At 42.9% G+C, this 20094-nt stretch overlaps 1 protein-coding gene across 1 annotated transcript in view; it reads left to right on the forward strand.

Moving 5' to 3' along the window:
- The window catches only part of SUGT1 (SGT1 homolog, MIS12 kinetochore complex assembly cochaperone), a 152799-nt gene that overhangs the window by 76223 nt on the left and 56482 nt on the right, over positions 1-20094 (forward strand). The window contains exon 10 of the mRNA XM_040341330.1: positions 7286-7382. Within this exon, the coding sequence (XP_040197264.1) occupies positions 7286-7382 (97 nt within the window). The remainder of the gene's footprint in view (positions 1-7285; positions 7383-20094) is intronic.

Here is a 20094-nt window from a genome sequence, read left to right on the forward strand (position 1 = left end):
AGCGACACCACTTGGGGCTGCAGATGTTGGGGAATTCAAAGATGTCTGAGGTGAACTCTGTGACTGCTGACCAAAACAGTCTGACCCTATTACAGGACCACACCATATATAGAAAGTCCCCCTGCTCCAGCTCACATGTATGACAAGTGGGATACGGCCACCTACTAGGGCTGCGCATCTTCACCGGTCTCACGATTCGATGCGATTACGATTATCAAGTCCACGATTCGATTCGATTCGATTCGGCGATGCATCACGATGCATCACGATTGCAGCGCAAGTGCGCATGGCTCTCCCCCCAAAATACTAAAGGAGATGATCAGAGACTGCAGACATGCTACAGGAGATGATTAGAGACTGCAGACATGCTACAGGAGATGATCAGAGACTGCAGACATGCTAGAGGAGATGATCAGAGACTGCAGACATGCTAGAGGAGATGATCAGTGACTGCAGACATGCTTCAGGAGATGATCAGAGACTGCAGACATGCTTCAGGAGATGATCAGAGACTGCAGACATGCTACAGGAGATGATCAGAGACTGCAGACATGCTACAGGAGATGATCAGAGACTGCAGACATGCTACAGGAGATGATCAGAGACTGCAGACATGCTACAGGAGATGATCAGAGACTGCAGACATGCTACAGGAGATGATCAGAGACTGCAGACATGCTACAGGAGATGATCAGAGACTGCAGACATAGTACAGGAGATGATCAGAGACTGCAGACATAGTACAGGAGATGATCAGAGACTGCGGACATAGTACAGGAGATGATCAGAGACTGCGGACATAGTACATGAGATGATCAGAGACTGCGGACATAGTACATGAGATGATCAGAGACTGCGGACATAGTACAGGAGATGATCAGAGACTGCGGACATAGTACAGGAGATGATCAGAGATTCAGAGATTGTGGACATAGTACAGGAGATGGTCTATATTTCTCCTCCATACAGCCCAGTCCCTGCAGTGACAATGACTTATCACAGGTGACACATCAGATTCCACTACATGCCCGTACCCCCCCTGTGTCCCCGGATAACAGCACCCCCTCCTCCTCAGTACTTACATGCTGTTCTGCGCAGTGCGCACACAGGATGATTGGAGGGAACAATGAGGAAAAATACATGATTTTGCCTGTGCATTTTCAGTGTGTTTTTATGTGCTGACATTGTCATCAATACGCCCTTTAAAAATGCACAGATGACAATGAACCCTCAATAAAAATATCAGTACAGCGAGGACTACCGTGTTATTTATTTTCTATTAAAATTAACACATTCCCAAGTCCTCGCTGTACTGACATTTTTTATTGAGGGTTCATTGTCATCTGTGCATTTTTAAAGGGTGTAAATAGGGTGAAACTCCCCTTTAAAAAGTGCACAGGAATACACATGGCTGCTGGGGGGCAGGACTCAGGGATTACATTCCACAACTGACAGAGCCCTGTGAGTTTCACTGCACTGCACTGTCTGCTGAAATTTCTCTGACTCTTTGCACATTCCAGCACACTAGGAGTTAACACAGTGGAATGTGCAGAGAGTCAGAGAAATGTCAGCACAGGCAGAGCACGTGTAGGAATCAGACTGCTGATAAAATACCTGTGATAACAAATGCTGTTATAGCCAGGGCTGTAATATGCTTTTTACAACATATGCAGAATCATCATACCTCATGTCTCCGTGTGTATATTACTTTCCCCTCATGTGACTCCATGCTCGGACCTGCCTCTCATCTCCCCTGATGTCCGTTCTCAGCCCCGCCCATCGTCTATAGCTAAAGTAACAGATCACAAGAGAGGCAGGCGGGGCTGAGATCAGAAGAGACTTTGAGACGAGGGATGTGAGAGGACAGAGGAAGAGAGAGGCGGGCCGGACCATGGATCACATGATCGCATGTACAGTTACTACGGAGCTACGAGGTATGAATCTGCATACATTTTTAAAAAAAGCACACAGAGCGATTGCCACTTAATGGATTACAAACCGCATTTATAAAAAAAAAAACATTTTAAAAGACCTGCTCGGAGCGATCTCCCGGGAGGGGCGGGGCAAGTCGGGATGACGTCACCCGACATCGATTATTGGGGTCACATGCATCGATGCCGAATCGGGGGGCCCCGAATCGCGATGCATCGTTGCATCGATTATATTCAACACCCCTACCACCTACGCATCAGAAAAGTCCTTTTTGGGGTAACAGAAATATTTTTTACCTTAACCATTTTTGCTCTGGAACGTTTTACCCCTTCATGACAGACCATTTTTTGCTATTTAGCACTGCGCTACTTTAACTGGCAATTGAGCAGTCATGCAACACTGTACGCTAAAGAAATGTTATATCATTTATTTTCCACAAGTAGAGCTTTCTTTTGCTGGTATTTTGATCACCACTAGATTTTTTTTATTTTTTGCTATGTAAACAAAATTTTCTACTTTTCTGTTATAAAACATTTCTTCATAAATAAAAATTTAGGTCAAAATGTAATCTACTACATGTGTCTGGGTAAAAAAAAAAGACCCAAAAAGGTGTATATTAATTGGTTTGTGTGAAAGTTATAGCGGCTGCAAACTATTGTGTATAAATATTTGAAAATGTATCAATTCTGATGTGCTGCCAGCCTATATAATTTCTTCAGTCTGAGGTATTTATTTAGTAAGATGCATGGTCATTTTTTTTTTCTCACGATTTTTTGGTAAAATTGGTGCAGTACAGCGTCAATGTATGACTCATGTGGCAGTGATTAGGGACACTGACTGGTGACAGTAGTAAACACTATAAAAGAAAACATTTTAAACCTTCTTCTTCTTTTTTTTGCATACTTTCATCAGAGTAGTTCAGTGTCACCATGGTAAAACAGTGCAAAGTAACTGTAACACTATACAGGGTGCTTTCATTGCCCTAGGTACTGTACCATGCAATGGCTGTGGGCTAATCACAGCATCACTGTATAGGAAGCACAGCTGTTATGAATAACATTCATTCAAAACTGCTCACAGTGGCTGAGTACCGGCAGCCAAAATCCATCAGAGACAGTGGTCGCTAAAATGTCATGCTGCGCACTGCAGACTGGATCATGTATGTGATCCAGTCTACCTGTGCAGTCGGCAAGTGGTTAATGCAGGGAATACATTAACCTCTTGCCGACCTGCCGCCGCAGTTATACTGCGGTAGGTAGGGTCGGCTGCGCGAATCGCCATAGGTGTATGTCAGTTTCCCACAGACACAGAACAGGGATCTGCCTGTGTAAACCAGGCGGATCTCCGTTCTGACAGGGGATGACGCAGGATCTTGTCCTCCTGTTATGCAGGAAGACAGATTTGTGTGTTGTCCCAGGAAGTCCATCCCCCCACACAATTGGAAACACACTGAGGGAACACATTTAATGCCTTGATCGCCCCTGATGTTAACCCCTCCCCTGCCAGTGTCATTGGTACAATGTCAGTGCATATTTTTAGCACTGATAACTGTAATAATGTCACTGGTTCCCCCAAAAAAGTGTCAAAAATATCAGCTAGATGTCCGATCTGTCCACAATGTCAGTCCTGCTAAAAATCACTGAGCACCACCATTACTATTAAAAAATAAAAATAAAAAATAAAGCCCATAAATCTTCTATGTTGTAGACGCTATAACTTTTGTGCAAACCAATCAATATACGCTCATTATTTTTTTTTCTTTGTTTTTACCAAAAATATGTAGCAGAATACATATTGGCCTAAATTTTTGGAAGATATTAGATTTTTCCCCCCATTTTTATTGGGTATGTTTTATAGCAGAAAGTAAAAAATATTGTTTATTTTAAATTTTTTCGAAGAAAATTAAAACCGCAGAGGTGAGTGAGTGAGAAACTTGTATAGCGCTACAAATGCGAACTTAATCGCCTCAAGGTGATCAAATATCACCAAAAGAAAGCTCTATTTGTGAGAAAAAAATGACATACGTTTTTTTTTGGGTACAGTGTCGCACGACCGAATTTCAAAAAATGGCCTGTTTAGGAAGTGGGTACATTTTTCCAGGGCTGAAGTGTTTTTTAAGTGGAACATGTTTAGCCACTTAAGGACCACCCCATGTACATATACGTCCACAATATGGCACGTACAGGCACATGGGCGTATAGGTACGTCCTCGCCTATTAGCGGGTGGGGGGTCCGATCGGGACCCCCCCCGCTACATGCGGAGGTCGGGTCCGCTCGGGGAGCGATCCGGGACCACGGCGCGGCTATTTGTTTATAGCCGCTCCGTCGCGATCGCTCCTCGGAGCTGAAGAACGAGGAGAGCCGTGTGTAAACACGGCTTCCCCGTCCTTCACTATGGCGGCGCATCGATCGCGTCATTCCCTTTATAGGGAAGACACGATCGATGACGTCATTCCTACAGCCACACCCCCAAACAGTTGTAAACACATACTAGGTGCACCCTAACTCCTACAGCGCCACCTGTGGTTAACTCCCAAACTGCAACTGTCATTTTCACAATAAAGAATGCAATTTAAATGCATTTTTTGCTGTGAAAATGACAATGGTCCCAAAAATGTGTCAAAATTGTCCGAAGTGTCCGCCATAATGTCGCAGTCACGAAAAAAATTGCTGATCGCCGCCATTAGTAGTAAAAAAAAAATAAAAAATAAAAATGCAATAAAACTATCCCCTATTTTGTAAACACTATAAATTTTGCGCAAACCAATCGATAAACGCTTATTGCGATTTTTTTTACTAAAAATAGGTAGAAGAATACGTATCGGCCTAAACTGAGGAAAAAAAATGTTTTTATATATGTTTTTGGGGGATATTTATTACAGCAAAAAGTAAAAAATATTGCTTTTTTTTCAAAATTGTCGCTCTATTTTTGTTTATAGCGCAAAAACTAAAAACCGCAGATGTGATCAAATACCACCAAAAGAAAGCTCTATTTGTGGGGAAAAAAGGACGCCAATTTTGTTTGGGAGCCACGTCGCACGACCGCGCAATTGTCTGTTAAAGCGACGCAGTCCCGAACTGTAAAAACACCTTGGGTCTTTAGGCTGCATATTGGTCCGGGGCTTAAGTGGTTAAGCTTTACAAACACTCTTTAAAGGGGTTGTAAAGGTTCATTTTTTATTTTCTAAATAGGTTGCCAACCAGCCACCGTCGTTTTACGGCGGCAGGTTGGCTCCCCTGCGCGAGAGCACGTAGCTGTACATCGGCTCTCGCGCAGGCCACTCCTGTTCGCGTGCCCGGCGGGCGGGATCGCTCGTTACAGAGGGGGGACCGGGAGCTGTGTGTGTAAACGCACAGCTCCCAGTCCTGTCATCGAGAGAAATGCTGATCTTCTGTTCATACAATGTATGAACAGAAGATCAGTAATTTCCCCTAGTGAGGCCACCCCCCTACAGTTAGAACACACCCAGGGAACATACTTAACCCCTTCCCTGCCCCCTAGTGTTAACCCCTTCACTGCCAGTGGCATTTTTATAGTAATCAATGCATTTTTATAGCACTGATCGCTATAAACATGCCAATGGTCCCAAAAATGTGTCAAAATTGTCCGAAGTGTCCGCCATAATGTCACAGTACCGAAAAAAAATCGCTGATCGCCGCCATTACTAGTAAAAAAATCGTTTTTATAAAAATGCCATAAAAATACCCCCTATACCCCTAGGAAAAAAAATTATTTGTTTTATATATTTTTGGGGGGTATTTATTAAAGCAAAATGTAAAAAAAAAAATTTTTTTCAAAAATGTCGCTCTATTTTTGTTTATAGCGCAAAAACTAAAAACCGCAGAGGTGATCAAATACCACCAAAAGAAAGCTCTATTTGTGGGGAAAAAAGGACGCGCAATTGTCAGTTAAAGCCACACAGTGCCGAATTTGCAAAAAGTGCTCTGGTCTTTGACCAGCAATATGGTCCGGGGTTAAGTGGTTAATCTAGTGCAGGGATATGCAATTAGCGGACCTCCAGCTGTTGCAGAACTACAAGTCCCATGAGGCATAGCAAGTCTCTGACAGCCACAAGCATGACACCCAGAAGCAGAGGCATGATGGGACTTGTAGTTTTGCAACAGCTGGAGGTCCGCGAATTGCATACCCCTGATCTAGTGCATTGTTGGTTCACTTACCTAGTCCTTCCATTTCCCTTCTAAATGTTTTTTTTTCCTTTGTCTGAATTTCTCACCTCCTGTCCCTCCTCTGTAAGCTTGCCCCCATCATCCGAGCCGTTCTGGCTGGGGGTTAGTCAGCGTGCTCGTCCCCTCCCTTGGGACTACATCCCTGTGGGCAGTCACTATGTACGTAGAGTCTGCCCGCAGGGATGTAGTCACAAGGGAGGGGGCTTGCATGCTGACTAACCCCCAGCCAGAACGTCTCGGATGATGGGGGGCAAGCTTATGAGGAGGAGTATGAAGTAAGAAATTCAGACAAAGGGGGAAAAAAACATTTAGAAGGGAAATCAAAGGAAAGGGTAAGTGAACCAACAATGCTCTAGAGTAAAGGAACCCATTTAGAAAATAAATAACAAACCTTTACAAGCCCTTTAAGGCTTTTTTGAAGATAGGGGGGGGGGAGCCCTTAATACTAGTACGTTGGTTCTCAACTCCAAGAACATGGTGGCAGTGGGAACAAGTGAAAAAAGTATTCTCAACTTGCCCTGACTTCTAACCTTAAGGCCATACAATAGTCGATTTTCAAACAAATTCTTGTAGGAATGTTTGTACAGAAATTCTCATTACATTTTATGACTTGACCAATTTAGTTTGAAAATACTTTGATATTACATTTGCTTTTAACATTCAATTTTGGAACTAATGAACTTCTCTGTCCTACACCTTTGAATTTTCTTGCCATTGTAGCCAAAAATTAACATTGATTTGACCCCAATAATTTCTAGATCAACCAATGAACATTGTTAAAACAGAAAATTTCAAACAAAATTCTACTAGCATATGGCCATCTTTACCTTGGCCCTTAGGCTGTCTGTAACTCTCTTCCACACACTTTGCTCCCTTACATGTAAAATATAATTTTAACCCTGATAGAGATATATACATGTTCACCCTTAAACTTATCCCATATGATGTGGTAAGCTTCCAGAGTGAAGGAGGACTGATTGTTGTGTTTAACCCATCAACCCTTTTATATAGTGTGAATACTGGAGAAGCATTGAGCTACAGAGAGTGAGAGTGTCCTGCTTCCCTTGTCATTTTTTTTGTTTATAAACAGAAGACTGAATACAATGAGAATTAATTATATGATCTTGTTTAAATATTCAATTTTCTTTTTTTATATATTTTCAAGGCACGACTGGTACCAAACAGAATCCCAGATCATCATTACAGTAATGATCAAGAATGTACAGAAAGATGATGTACACACAGAGTTTTCCGAAAGAGAGGTAATGTGTTTTATAACTCTAAAAACTAGACACTTAATGTATTCTTTTTCATATGTGTGTTCATTTTCACTGGCTTCTTATTTAGCTGCACCTCATTCACAGTTTAACAGAAGCTTCAATGCCCTGCGATTAGCATGCTGCATTTAAGTTAGAAATTTGCAGCATATATGTGAATAGGAGTAGAGAGCTTACCCTTCCAGCTGGATAAAACACTTTGTAATATTCAAATTCAAAATTTCTTACTGACTCAAATCAGTTTTTAAAGATTGTTTTTTTTTTTTTATTTCAACTAGAAAAAGTTACTAAATGGTGTACATTTCCTTAAAGTGGAGGTTCCCCTAAAAATAAACTTTTAACATTGCATTTATGAGATTAATGACAATTAGAATCGGCTGTTTTTAAAAAAAAAATACGTCCGTACATACCGCTTCCGGGTATGATGGTCGGGGCTGGGCATTCCAAATTGATTGACAGGCATCCGACCGACGCATACATCGCGTCACGAGATGCCGAAAGAAGCCAAACGTCGGTGCGAAGGCGCCGTATAGAGCTGCACAGATGTTCGGCTTCTTTCGGCATCTCGTGGCGTCGGTCGGATGCCTGTCAATCAATTAGGAACGCCCAGCCCCGACCATCATACCCGGAAGCGGCGATGAGAACACATATAGGAAACGGTATGTACGGACGTATTTTTAAAAAAAAAAACAGCCGATTCTAATTGTCAATCTCATAAATGCAATGTTAAAAGTTTATTTTTAGGGGAACCTCCACTTTAAGGGTTCTCACATCTAAACAGAGGCAGGGTGCATTCGCAGTTGTGAATTCACCCTTGGGGCTAGTTCTCAAAAATATGGGGATCAGTGTTTTTCCACACTGGAGGAACGCCAGTCACTGCTAAGACATAAGAAAAACAATTGTTACCTATGTGTCCTATTCACACGTCAACGCATCCTGGAGCTGTGCTGCAGTGATCTGAAATAAAATGCTAATATGCTGCATTTTATTACAGTGTATAGTACAAACTTGCGTGCCAGTGTACAGCAGAGCAGCACACCGTGCGTGAAAGTGTCACTTTGTGTACTTCAAATTTAAAGTTGAGTAAAAAAAAAAAAAGGGGGATCTGTGTGATGCGCTGAAATGCGCATCACACCACCCCCTGTTGCTCACTCACTGCAGTAAATTTGTGTTTTAAAACAGCTTTGGTTTAATGTACAGCAGCTGTCGGGTATACAGGTACAGTAACTGTCCTCCAACTTATTAGATCCTCACTTAGACAGCCTTATAACCAGTTAAGCCTTTAATGAATCAATGAACCTGGTTGCATCAAACAGCTGCTCTACTTTTGCTCTTATTTTTATTTATATATTTTTGTTGGCCAGCCCAACCTTTATATTTTCCCAGTACTGGATAGAAAATGGAAGATAATGTCTCATTGGCTTAGGGTGTCATTAGACATGCTTTTCTCCAGTCATCTTCCAGGACAGCAGGCCTACTTAGGTGTGCCGTCCTGGAAGACTTCCTAGAAAATCCGTTACCGGTAAGTGTAAGGCCCCGTACTCACGACCAAACATGTCTGCTGAAACTGGTCCGCGGACCATTTTTAGCAGACATGTTTGGCCGTGTGTAGGCACGAGCGGACCATTTTCGGGCGGATCGGACCGGTTTCCAGCGGACAACTGTTTCCTGGACTTGTTTTAAAACAGTCCGCTGGAAACCTGTCCCCCCGACATGTACGGTCGTCTGTACAGACCTACCGTACATGTCCGGCCGCCCGCCATCCCTCGCATGCGTCGAATGACTTAGACGCATGCGTGGAAGCATTTTAAAGGCAGGCCGCCCATGTCGCCGCTTCATTGTCGCGGCGACACCGCGTCATCGACGCGGCGACACCGCGGACACGCCCCGCGTATTGTTTACGCGCGGACTTCTGTTCGATGGTGTGTACAGCCATCGAACAGAAGTCCCCGGGCAGACATGTCCGATGAAAACGGGCCCGCGGACCGGTTTCATCGGACATGTCTGCTCGTGAGTACTCGGCCTAACTGGTACTTTTTTTAATGCAGACACTTTAATTGTTTGGTGTAGGCTCATGGTTGGGGAGGCCTTTTCTTGAGGCCTTTTTACAAGAAGAAAGTTTAAGTATTGTGAGTTTTAAACTTTATTGCTGAACCTCTCAGCACCACATACAATATATTATGTTTATATGGAGACGCCAAACATCCATTCACACCATGATGAGCTGTAAATATGTGTTTGATCGCATGATTTTTTTAACAAAATATACAATATCACACATACGTGTGCAAAACGTCAATCTTTTTTTTTTTTTTGCTTGATATTGAGTTACTTTGTTACTACCCTTTTCATATATTCAGATTCTTAAATGATTTTTAATTTTGTAGCACAAGTAGAAAATGTTTCTCAGCACTATTTCTAGGTCTTGATGCAGAAATCAATGTCCGTATGACATGCATGCAACTGGAGACCAAAGGTCCTCTAACACTCTTTGCACTGGCACCCTGAAAGTGACAGAATTGCTATCAGAAGGAAAACCTCTAATATATTCATTGGTTATATCTTCACATGCTATTCCTTGCTTACGTAAAATGGTGTTGGACAGTGCTGCTGAAAAGGAAGAATAAAGATTAATGCAAAAACAATTTAGTATCATTCTGGGGTTGTATTCATGCTGTGATGCTTTGCGTCATGGAACAACCAATATTATCCTGCCTTGTCACTTTTTCGCAGGTGGTACCACTTTTTGAAAATTACTCATTCAATTAAATGGGGCTGCACTGTAACCATGTGCACTGCATTGAATTGTAGTATGGTGGTGTGGGTTTTGAGTATAATAGCAGTTGGTGACAGAACGCCTCGTCGTCACCTGTCAAACGCCCTCTGGAAAGCAGTGAACCGTAAAATGCTCCTTACAGGATGATGCCAGTGTAAGCAAGCACTAAGAATAAGTCTATTTGATGCAAAACATAATTCTTCAAAGATACTCCAAATATACACAAACACTACGCTAATCTATTTTTTGTGAAATAATTATTTTCTGTGTTTTTTGGGCCTCCATGTTCCATCCTCCTTTTTTTTTTTTTTTTGTCACTTTAATATCTATCTCGGAGCACATACCAACTTGTCAGCTTTCATACAGTAAATCACATGATTTTTCAGCTTTAGAAATGCAGTTAAAATATCTTGTGTATTTCTATGTGGCTGGTTTACATACCGTATTTTCCGGTGTATAAGACGACTTTCTAACCCCTTAAAATCTTCTTATAAGTCAGGGGTCGTCTTATACGCCGGTAACCTAACCTTACCTTATCCCAGAATCGCGGTCATACGATTTTTCAAAAGCCGTGCCTCCGACGTCTTCTGTTCTGTGATAGGTGGAAACACTCAGCTTCCCAGGAGGCACTGTGTTCAGTGTTTGCCTATCACGGAGGCCCTCTCGTCCTGTGTTTAGTGTCCGCCTATCACGGAGGCCCTCTCATCCTCGGACGAGAGGGCCTCCGTGATAGGCGAACACTGAACACAGTGCCTCCTGGGAAGCTGAGTGTTTCCGCCTATCACGGAACAGAAGACGTAGAAGGCGCGGCTTTTGAAAAATTGTACGGCCGCGATTTTGCATGTCTTGGGATAAGGTAAGGGCACAGTCTGGCATGTACTGGGGGAAAATGTCTGGCATGTACTGGGGCACAGTCTGGCATGTACTGGGGCACAGTCTGGCATGTAGTGACAAGGTCTGGCATGTAATGGTGGCACCGTGAGGCGAGGCATGACTAGTAGGAAGGGGGTAGTCTTATACGGCGAGTATATCCCAAAACCAACATTTTGGCTGGAAAATTAGGGTGTCGTCTTATACGCCCAGTCGTCTTATATGCCGGTAAATACGGTATGTGCGCTGCACCTCAGTGCACTTTTAAAACCTAAGACAGTGCTGCATTTTTTTCTACGGTATGTCCTCACCTGATTAATTTGTAATGTACAAAAACTCATGTTCTGAATGTTTCTTAATCACATTTCATAATGAATAACCTATAAATGCATGCAAAAATGTATAATTAACACTTCATGACCATACTTCCCTCTGGTTCCATAGCCCACTCTTCACTCCCTATATTTTTTCACAGATTTTATTTGGAATTGTATTCAATGGATTTAGCATTTTTTTAAAATCTGTAAATCATTACTGCTTTGATCTGAACTGATCTCTCATGAGGCTTGTGCTGAATAAGTATGGCAAATAAGAAAAGTCCTGCATACAGTACTCAATTGTTTGTTACAAAACATTGCACTGATATGGTCATGGTACAGATAATACTAAGTATGTTACACTTGACTTTCCAAGAGAACATGTTGCTCCATGCTTCCTCAGGTATTCATCGTTACCAGTCTTGTCTGAAGGCCGAGGCACATGCTTACAAGACACTGTGGAATCATAGGACAGGCCAGTCTAAACTGCAATACTCCCTTTCAATATAAATCAAATACACATATGCTGAGGACTGTATAAATGTAGCCAACACTAGAGCAAGTCTGGAATTAGCATTTTCTTCACAGAAAGCAAGCCATACACACAATTGATAAATCTTTAATTGAAAAATGAATAGTTTCCAATTTTATATTTTGTGTAAAAACTTTTTTTGTCATTCTGTTCCTTAATCTTTATCCATCCCAATAAGACAGTTGAGATTTATGTTAAAGCTTAATTCTAGGCAAATGGCTTGAGTAGTAGGTTGAACCTAGTTTCTTCCCACCCATTCTCCATTTGCTTTTTTAACCACTTAAGCCCGGACCATATTGCTGGTCAAAGACCAGGCCACTTTTTGCGATTCGGCACTGCGTCGCTTTAACTGACAATTGCGCGGTCGTGCGACGTGGCTCCCAAACAAAATTGGCGTACTTTTTTTCCCCACAAATAGAGCTTTCTTTTGGTGGTATTTGATCACCTCTGCGTTTTTTTTAGTTTTTGCGCTATAAACAAAAATAGAGCGACAATTTTGAAAAAAATTAATACTTTTTGCTATAATAAATATCCTCCAAAAATATATAAAAAAAATAGTTTTCCTCAATTTAGGCCGATACGTATTCTTCTACATATTTTTTGTAAAAAAAAAAAATCACAATAAGCGTTTGTTTGATTTGCGCAAAAGATATAGCGTTTACAAAATAGGGGATAGTTTTATGGCATTTTTATTAATATTTATATATATATATATATTTTTTTTTTTACTAGTAATGGTGGCGATCAGCGATTTTTATCGGTACTACGACATTATGGCAGACACTTTTGACACATTTTTGGGACCATTGGCATTTTTATAGCGATCAGTGCTATAAAAATGCATTGATAACTATAAAAATGCCATTGGCAGGGAAGGGATTAACACTAGGGGGCAAGGAAGGGATTTCGTATGTTCCCTGGGTGTGTTCTAACTGAAGGGGGGGTGGACTGACTTGGGGAAATGACTGATCGCTGTCCATACATTGTATGAACAGACGATCAGGCATTTCTCCCTCTGACAGGACCGGGAGCGCGCGCGCGCCGGTGCAGGGGGCGTACGTGCGCGCCCCTATTGGCTGAACGGCGAGATGACGCTGATCTATGTGATCTCGCCCAGCAGAGCCGACCTGCCGCCATATAATTGCGGCGGCTGGTCGGCAAGCAGTTAACCTCTTGACCACTGGGCACTTAAACCCCCTTCCTGACCAGACCAATTTTCAGCTTTCGGTGCTCTCACAATTTGAATGACAATTACTCAGTCATACAACATTGTACCCATTTGAAATTTTTGTCCTTTTTTTCACACAAATAGAGCTTTCTTTTGGTGGTATTTGATCACCTCTGGGTTTTTTATTTTTTGCGCTATAAAAGAAAAACGACTGAAAATTCTGTAAAAAAAAAAATGTTTCTGTCATATTAGCAGGTTATTTCTCACACACAGCATATGCATACCACAAATTACACCCCAAAACACATTCTGCTATTCCTCCCGAGTATGGCGATGCCACATGTGTGCCACTTTTACACAGCGTGGCCACATACAGAGGCCCAACATGCAGGGAGCGCCATCAGGCGTTCTGGAGCACCCAGACCAATTCTGACATTCCTCTCCTACATGGAAAAATCATCATTTATTTGCTAGAAAATTACATAGAACCCCAAAACATTATATATGCTTCTTTAGCAAAGACCCTAGAGAATACAATGGCGGCCGTTACAACTTTTTATCTCGCATGGTATTTTCGCAGAAATTTTTTGAACGCGCGTTTTTTAAAAAAAAAATGTTTTGTGCTAAAAAAAAAAAAGAAAACGGTAAAGTTAGCCCAATTTTTTTTCATAATGTGAAAGATGAAGTTACGCCGAGTAAATAGATACCCAACATGTCACACTTCAAAATTGCGCACACTCATGGAATGGCGCCAAACTTTGCTACTTAAAAATCCCCATAGGCGACGCTTTAATTACTTTTATTGGTTACATGTTTTTAGTTAGAGGAGGTCTAGGGCCAAAATGATTGCTCTCGCTCTAACGTTCGCAGAGATACCTCACATGTGTAGCTTAAACACCGTTTTCATATGTGGGCGGGACTTACGTATGCGTTCGCTTCTGCATGCGAGCACACGGGGACAGGGGCGCTTTAAAAAAATAGATAAAAATGATTGTTCATTTTACTTTATTTACTTGATTTTGACACTTTTTTCCCCAAAAATAATTTTTTTTATCACTTTTATTCCTATTATAAGGAATGTAAACATCCCTTGTAATAGGAATATAGCATGACAGGTCCTCTTTACAGTGAGATACGTGGTCAATAAGACCCCACATCTCACATCTAGGCTGGGAAGACTGCAGAGTATCGCGCAGGATATTGGGGTATTGCAGAGTATCGCACAGGGTATTGGGGTATTGCAGAGTATCGCGCAGGGTATTGCAGAGTATTGGGGTATTGCAGATTATCGCGCAGGGTATTGCAGAGTATTGGGGTATTGCAGAGTATCGCGCAGGGTATTGCAGGGTATTGCAGAGTATTGCGCAGGGTATTGCAGAGTATTGGGGTATTGCAGAGTATCGCGCAGGGTATTGGGGTATTGCAGAGTATCGCGCAGAGTATTGGGGTATTGCAGAGTATTGGGGTATTGCAGAGTATTGGGGTATTGCAGAGTATTGGGGTATTGCAGGGTATTGGGGTATTGCAGGGTATTGGGGTATTGCAGGGTATTGGGGTATTGCAGGGTATTGGGGTATTGCAGGGTATTGGGGTATTGCAGGGTATTGGGGTATTGCAGAGTATCGCGCAGAGTATTGGGGTATTGCAGAGTATCGCGCAGGGTATTGGGGTATTGCAGAGTATCGCGCAGGGTATTGGGGTATTGCAGAGTATCGCGCAGGGTATTGGGGTATTGCAGAGTATCGCGCAGGGTATTGGGGTATTGCAGAGTATCGCGCAGGGTATTGGGGTATTGCAGAGTATCGCGCAGGGTATTGGGGTATTGCAGAGTATCGCGCAGGGTATTGGGGTATTGCAGAGTATCGCGCAGGGTATTGCAGAGTATTGGGGTATTGCAGAGTATCGCGCAGGGTATTGCAGAGTATTGGGGTATTGCAGAGTATTGCGCAGGGTATTGCAGAGTATTGGGGTATTGCAGAGTATTGCAGAGTATTGGGGTATTGCAGAGTATTGCGCAGGGTATTGCAGAATATTGGGGTATTGCAGAGTATTGCGCAGGGTATTGCAGATTATAGGGGTATTGCAGAGTATTGCGCAGGGTATTGCAGATTATTGGGGTATTGCAGAGTATTGCAGATTATAGGGGTATTGCAGAGTATTGCGCAGGGTATTGCAGATTATAGGGGTATTGCAGAGTATTGCAGATTATAGGGGTATTGCAGAGTATTGCGCAGGGTATTGCAGATTATAGGGGTATTGCAGAGTATTGCAGATTATAGGGGTATTGCAGAGTATTGCGCAGGGTATTGCAGATTATAGGGGTATTGCAGAGTATTGCAGATTATAGGGGTATTGCAGAGTATTGCGCAGGGTATTGCAGATTATAGGGGTATTGCAGATTATTGGGGTATTGCAGAGTATTGCATTTTATTGGGGTATTGCAGAGTTTTGCAGATTATAGGGGTATTGCAGAGTATTGCGCAGGGTATTGCAGATTATAGGGGTATTGCAGATTATAGGGGCATTGCAGCGTATTGCACAGGGATAGCTGAGCTGGGATGGATGGATGGATGGCTGGATCTGTGACTGCAATAGTCACAGATCCAGCCACAGCGCTACTGCGGACACCCGCTCCCCCCCCCTCCCCTCCTCCCCTCCCCTCCTCTCACACTGTACCGAACGGTACAGAGAGGAGAGGGAGGAACCGGCGTCATCAAATGACGCCGGTTTGTTTACAAGTGATCGCTCCGTCAGGGAGCGTCCCAGGGACGTCCTGTCACAGTAACTCGACCGCGCTGTAGCAGTATTTTTGCTATAGCGCGGTCGGCAAGTGGTTAAATAAAAATGTTAAGCCCCTTTATTACTCAAATCCACCTTCATTTGTCCCACACCAGCCCCTATTTTGTAAATGGACTGGTCACTTCATTGTGACATCATCACATCGCTGAGAGCCTGAGCCAGCCACGCCCTCCTCCTTCACAGCCCGGTGCTCCAGTGAATGTCAGAGGGGCAGAACAGAGAGCTGGTGACTGACAGTCATTCTCAGTATAGAGGCACCCAGGGTAACCTAGATATGCAATTGTTGTTCAACTTTTTTTTTTCCTAAATTCCAACTCCCCAATGTACTTTTTTTTGTTTTTGCAAAAATATCAAAGATTGAGCTTTTTAGGCTGGGCTTCTCCTCTGGGTCACAGGAGTGCAATTCATTTTGCACTCCTTTGACCTGTTTTCAGCAGAGAGCGGTCTGAAGTCCATGCTCCGCTGACGTCGCTGCCATCAGTCGGGGCAGTGCGTTATCCTGACGTCTAAGTCTTGATCAGCCTGCCGCCCTGATTGATGGTAGTCTCAGCATCTCAACGAGCCGCTGAGACAGCCGCTCCCTGCCCTTCCACTGCTTGGCACTCCAATGAGCGCAGAGAAGTAGAGCAGAAGTGATGCTGACTAACAGTCAGCATCGCTCTGCTCGGGGAGGAGTGAGAACCGAGCCATCGGCAGTGTTCGGTGGCTCGGTTCTCAGTGCCGAGACGCAAGAAGACAGATGCAGCATCAATCTGATGCTGCATCCACCGAGGTAAGTATGAATAGGGAAAAAAAAAATGTACTTCTCTTTTAAATCTACAGTCACTTACCTCACTTGTCCTCATCCATGTTTCCAAATATATCCATTGCTTCTGCCTTACTTCCTGGTCGCCTGGTCCCACATGCATTTTTTTAAGCATGGGTGAGGCGTTTTGGAGCATTTTCACTCATCATACAGGGCAGACCATCCACCTGAATGTGCTGCCCTGCACACAGCAATTACCCCAAAAAAGCTTTAGAACTTTATTTTAGATCGGAGCTTGGTGCGATTATTGGTGCAGTACATTTTTAAAATGCAAGGAAACGCACAAATGTGAATGGAGCTTCATTGTAATTGTGTTAACGCACCAATTTCACTTTCAGGCCCCATTCACATCTAGCATAGCACATTTTGTGGCTCGTTTTTCCTTTGGCACGCATATGGCAGCTTGTTGATTTCAATAGGTTGCACTATATGTTGCTTATGGGATTTTTGGTGTTTTTTTGGTTGGCTTGTTTTTTTATATGCAGCATGTACCACCCGTTTTTTCACATGGCAAAATCTGTGTTTGCTTCTGTGTTTGGTGTGCCGTTGACAATTAAAGAGGAAGTAAACCCTGATGGGTTTTACTTCCTTTCAGTGAAAAGGTAAAGCATAATGGGCTACTATTCATCTCATAATGGCCCATTGTGTCGCTTACCCAAAAACAAAGCCTGCGATCACCGATGTCCCCTTTGACTGGAAGTGTCCATCTTTGCCCCTCTTCCTTCCGGGGCTGCGGACTACTGGCTCTGTGACTGGCCTGAGTTGTGTGACGTCACTCCCGCACATGCGTGGGGGAGCCGCCGGTCACGGCATGATTTCTTTAGAAACGGCACGATTGCTCCCTTTCTAAAGTGCGCATGCGCCAATTACATCGGCACATGTGTATATTGTAAATTTCTCCTAAACCGTGATAGTTTAGGAGATCTTTCCAGCACCTACAGGTAATGTTTAATATAAGGCTTACCTGTAGGTAAAAGTGAATGTACAGAGTTTACAACCATGAATAAAAACGGTAATAATGAAACACTCCAAAGATACTAGAGTCCACAATAATACTGTAGCAGTGCTACAATCAAACCAACGTTTGATAGACTTCTATGTGGTATACATATAGGAAACGATAGTGATGCAGAGGAAGATGAGTGCGATTGGAAATCAGTCTTTTAACAGTGCTCCTTTCACCAAGGGATCTTCACCACGTGTTTTTTTTTTTCCCCTTTTGGGGATGCACTCCTTTGTTTACATCCACTTTAATAGCACTGAAAGCGCAACTAGTAATTTTAGATGTAAAAAGGTGGCCATATACTATACAATCTGTATATTGTGTATTTAGTGAGAAGGGTGATCACTGATTGCATTTAATTTAAAAAAATATTCAGCTGGGAATGGGTGGGTAGCGGCTCAACTCTTTCCTGTGTTATGACCTAAAGCCTGAATAGAAAGTAAGGCAGAAGCAATGGATATATTTGGAAGCATTGGAAAAGGTGAACTTAGCCTTTTATTGAATTTTTTCCCCAAATCCTGCACTTTTAAAACTGTGCCCTCTCCCTCCTAACATCTTGGATAACTAACCTGTGTGAGAAAGATGTATATGTATACCTATTTTCAGGCCACCCCGGCCAGTTGATTGACTCACATCTGTCAGCCTGCATGGTTTCATGGGAGAGGAGGAGCGCTGACAACATATGGGTCATTGAAATTGAAGCCTATGGGTGATGTCGCTGCTCCAGGCTTTACTAGCTGTGATTTGAGTGCTTTCTCCTCTCTCCTGCATCTGACGCGGGCTGACACTGGGGAGATCATGTGACTGTACCAGAGCAGCCTGAAAATAGTTAAGTATATATGTTTTTCTTGCATCTTTTGGACTTCCACAATCCTTGTGAGCAGCCAGGGGTGGTGAAACGCATCAAGGAAGGTTGGTTCTCAGGTTCAGACAACTAATACAGCAAAAGGAGCCATGTGTGGAGTACATTTTTTTTTTTATCATATATTTCTTACTTGGGTTAGGAGGAGGGAGGGGCCAGTTTTAAAGTGGATGTAAACCCGCAATTTTTTTTTTAGTTAAGACTTGTACCATTTTAGAGTATAGGATTTCATGTCATCTGTGCCCAGTCTTGCCACAAAGAGTTAATCCAGCTCTGCGCAATCCTCTTATCTTTTTTCAGTAAAATAAAAACTGGCACACAGAGAAATGGTAGTCCATTCTTCTCCCTTGCTGTGAGTGACAGGTGATTTACATATCTCATGCACAAGTGTGAGAGAGAGTCTATGTCCTTCACATCCCTCCTCCTTTCTTCTCCTGCTCTCCCCAGAAATGGCTGCTCCACACCTCAGCATGATTGGACATGCTGAAGTCATGTGGTGACTTTCTTTGGTTTTGACTGGATGTTGGTAGTCATGGGGCATAATCCACAAGAGCAGCAGGAGTTCAGTGTAAGAAATACACAGGAGAAAATATGTTGACAAGTGTAGAGATGGACGGGGAGTCTACTGACATCACAACTCCGCCCACTGAGCTCCGGATAACGGACCCCCCCCACAGAATCTGGAGTTTTTTGGGTCTCACAACAGACAGAGGGGAGACATTTGACAGGTAAGGATACATGCAGAAGGCACTATGGCAGTAGTTTAGAAAGGATGAGAGTGGGTTTACCTCCACTTTAAGGCTCTGTTCACACCTAGGCGTATATACGCCTGAAGCGCGATGCCGCAGTAGCCCCTAATACGCTGGAGGGATGATTTTACATTGCCCTCTATGGAGATGGTTCACATCTCCACACCGAAACGCCGCACGCCTGAAGCTCAAAACAAGTCCCGGACCCTTTTTTTCAGGCGGCTTCGGCGTTCGGCATAGGAGATGTGGACCTGGGGTAAGGCTGCATTCACAATCGCTGCGTTTTGTCGCCTCAAAACGCAGCCATTTGTCGCCGCAATTCACGGGACAAAACGTCACGATTAGGTACACCAAAGTGTGAATGCAGCCTAAGGCTTGTTGAGTGTAAACTGGAATTCCACTTGAACATATCTATAGCTAAGAGCCAATATCCAGATGACTGAACTGTGAGAAGGAAAAAAATTTGGAAGTCTGTAAAATGTACCCTAAAGTAATTTTTACATATGTTTAACGTGATTGTAAAGTGAGAAGGTTTTTAACTTAATGCATTCTATGCATTTGAGATAAAAAAAAAAAACAGAGTAGGTAAGTAAAACATGTTTGTTATTTTTAGAGAAAAAAAAGAGACTTGACTTTTTAAGCTACACGAATACCAAGTTAAAGTGATTGTAGTCTATAGTTTCCCTTTAAGATTTAGATGTGCAGGTATCCCAAGATTAGCACGTTTCTTTGCATTTAATGCTAATATATTCCAGGAATCTTCTATTATCACACAAACAGGCTGCCTTTAGAAAGAACACCAGGCAACTTGATTAG

Source organism: Rana temporaria, chromosome 2, assembly GCF_905171775.1.
Source record: "Rana temporaria chromosome 2, aRanTem1.1, whole genome shotgun sequence".
In the NCBI taxonomy this organism is placed as follows: Eukaryota; Metazoa; Chordata; class Amphibia; order Anura; family Ranidae; genus Rana; species Rana temporaria.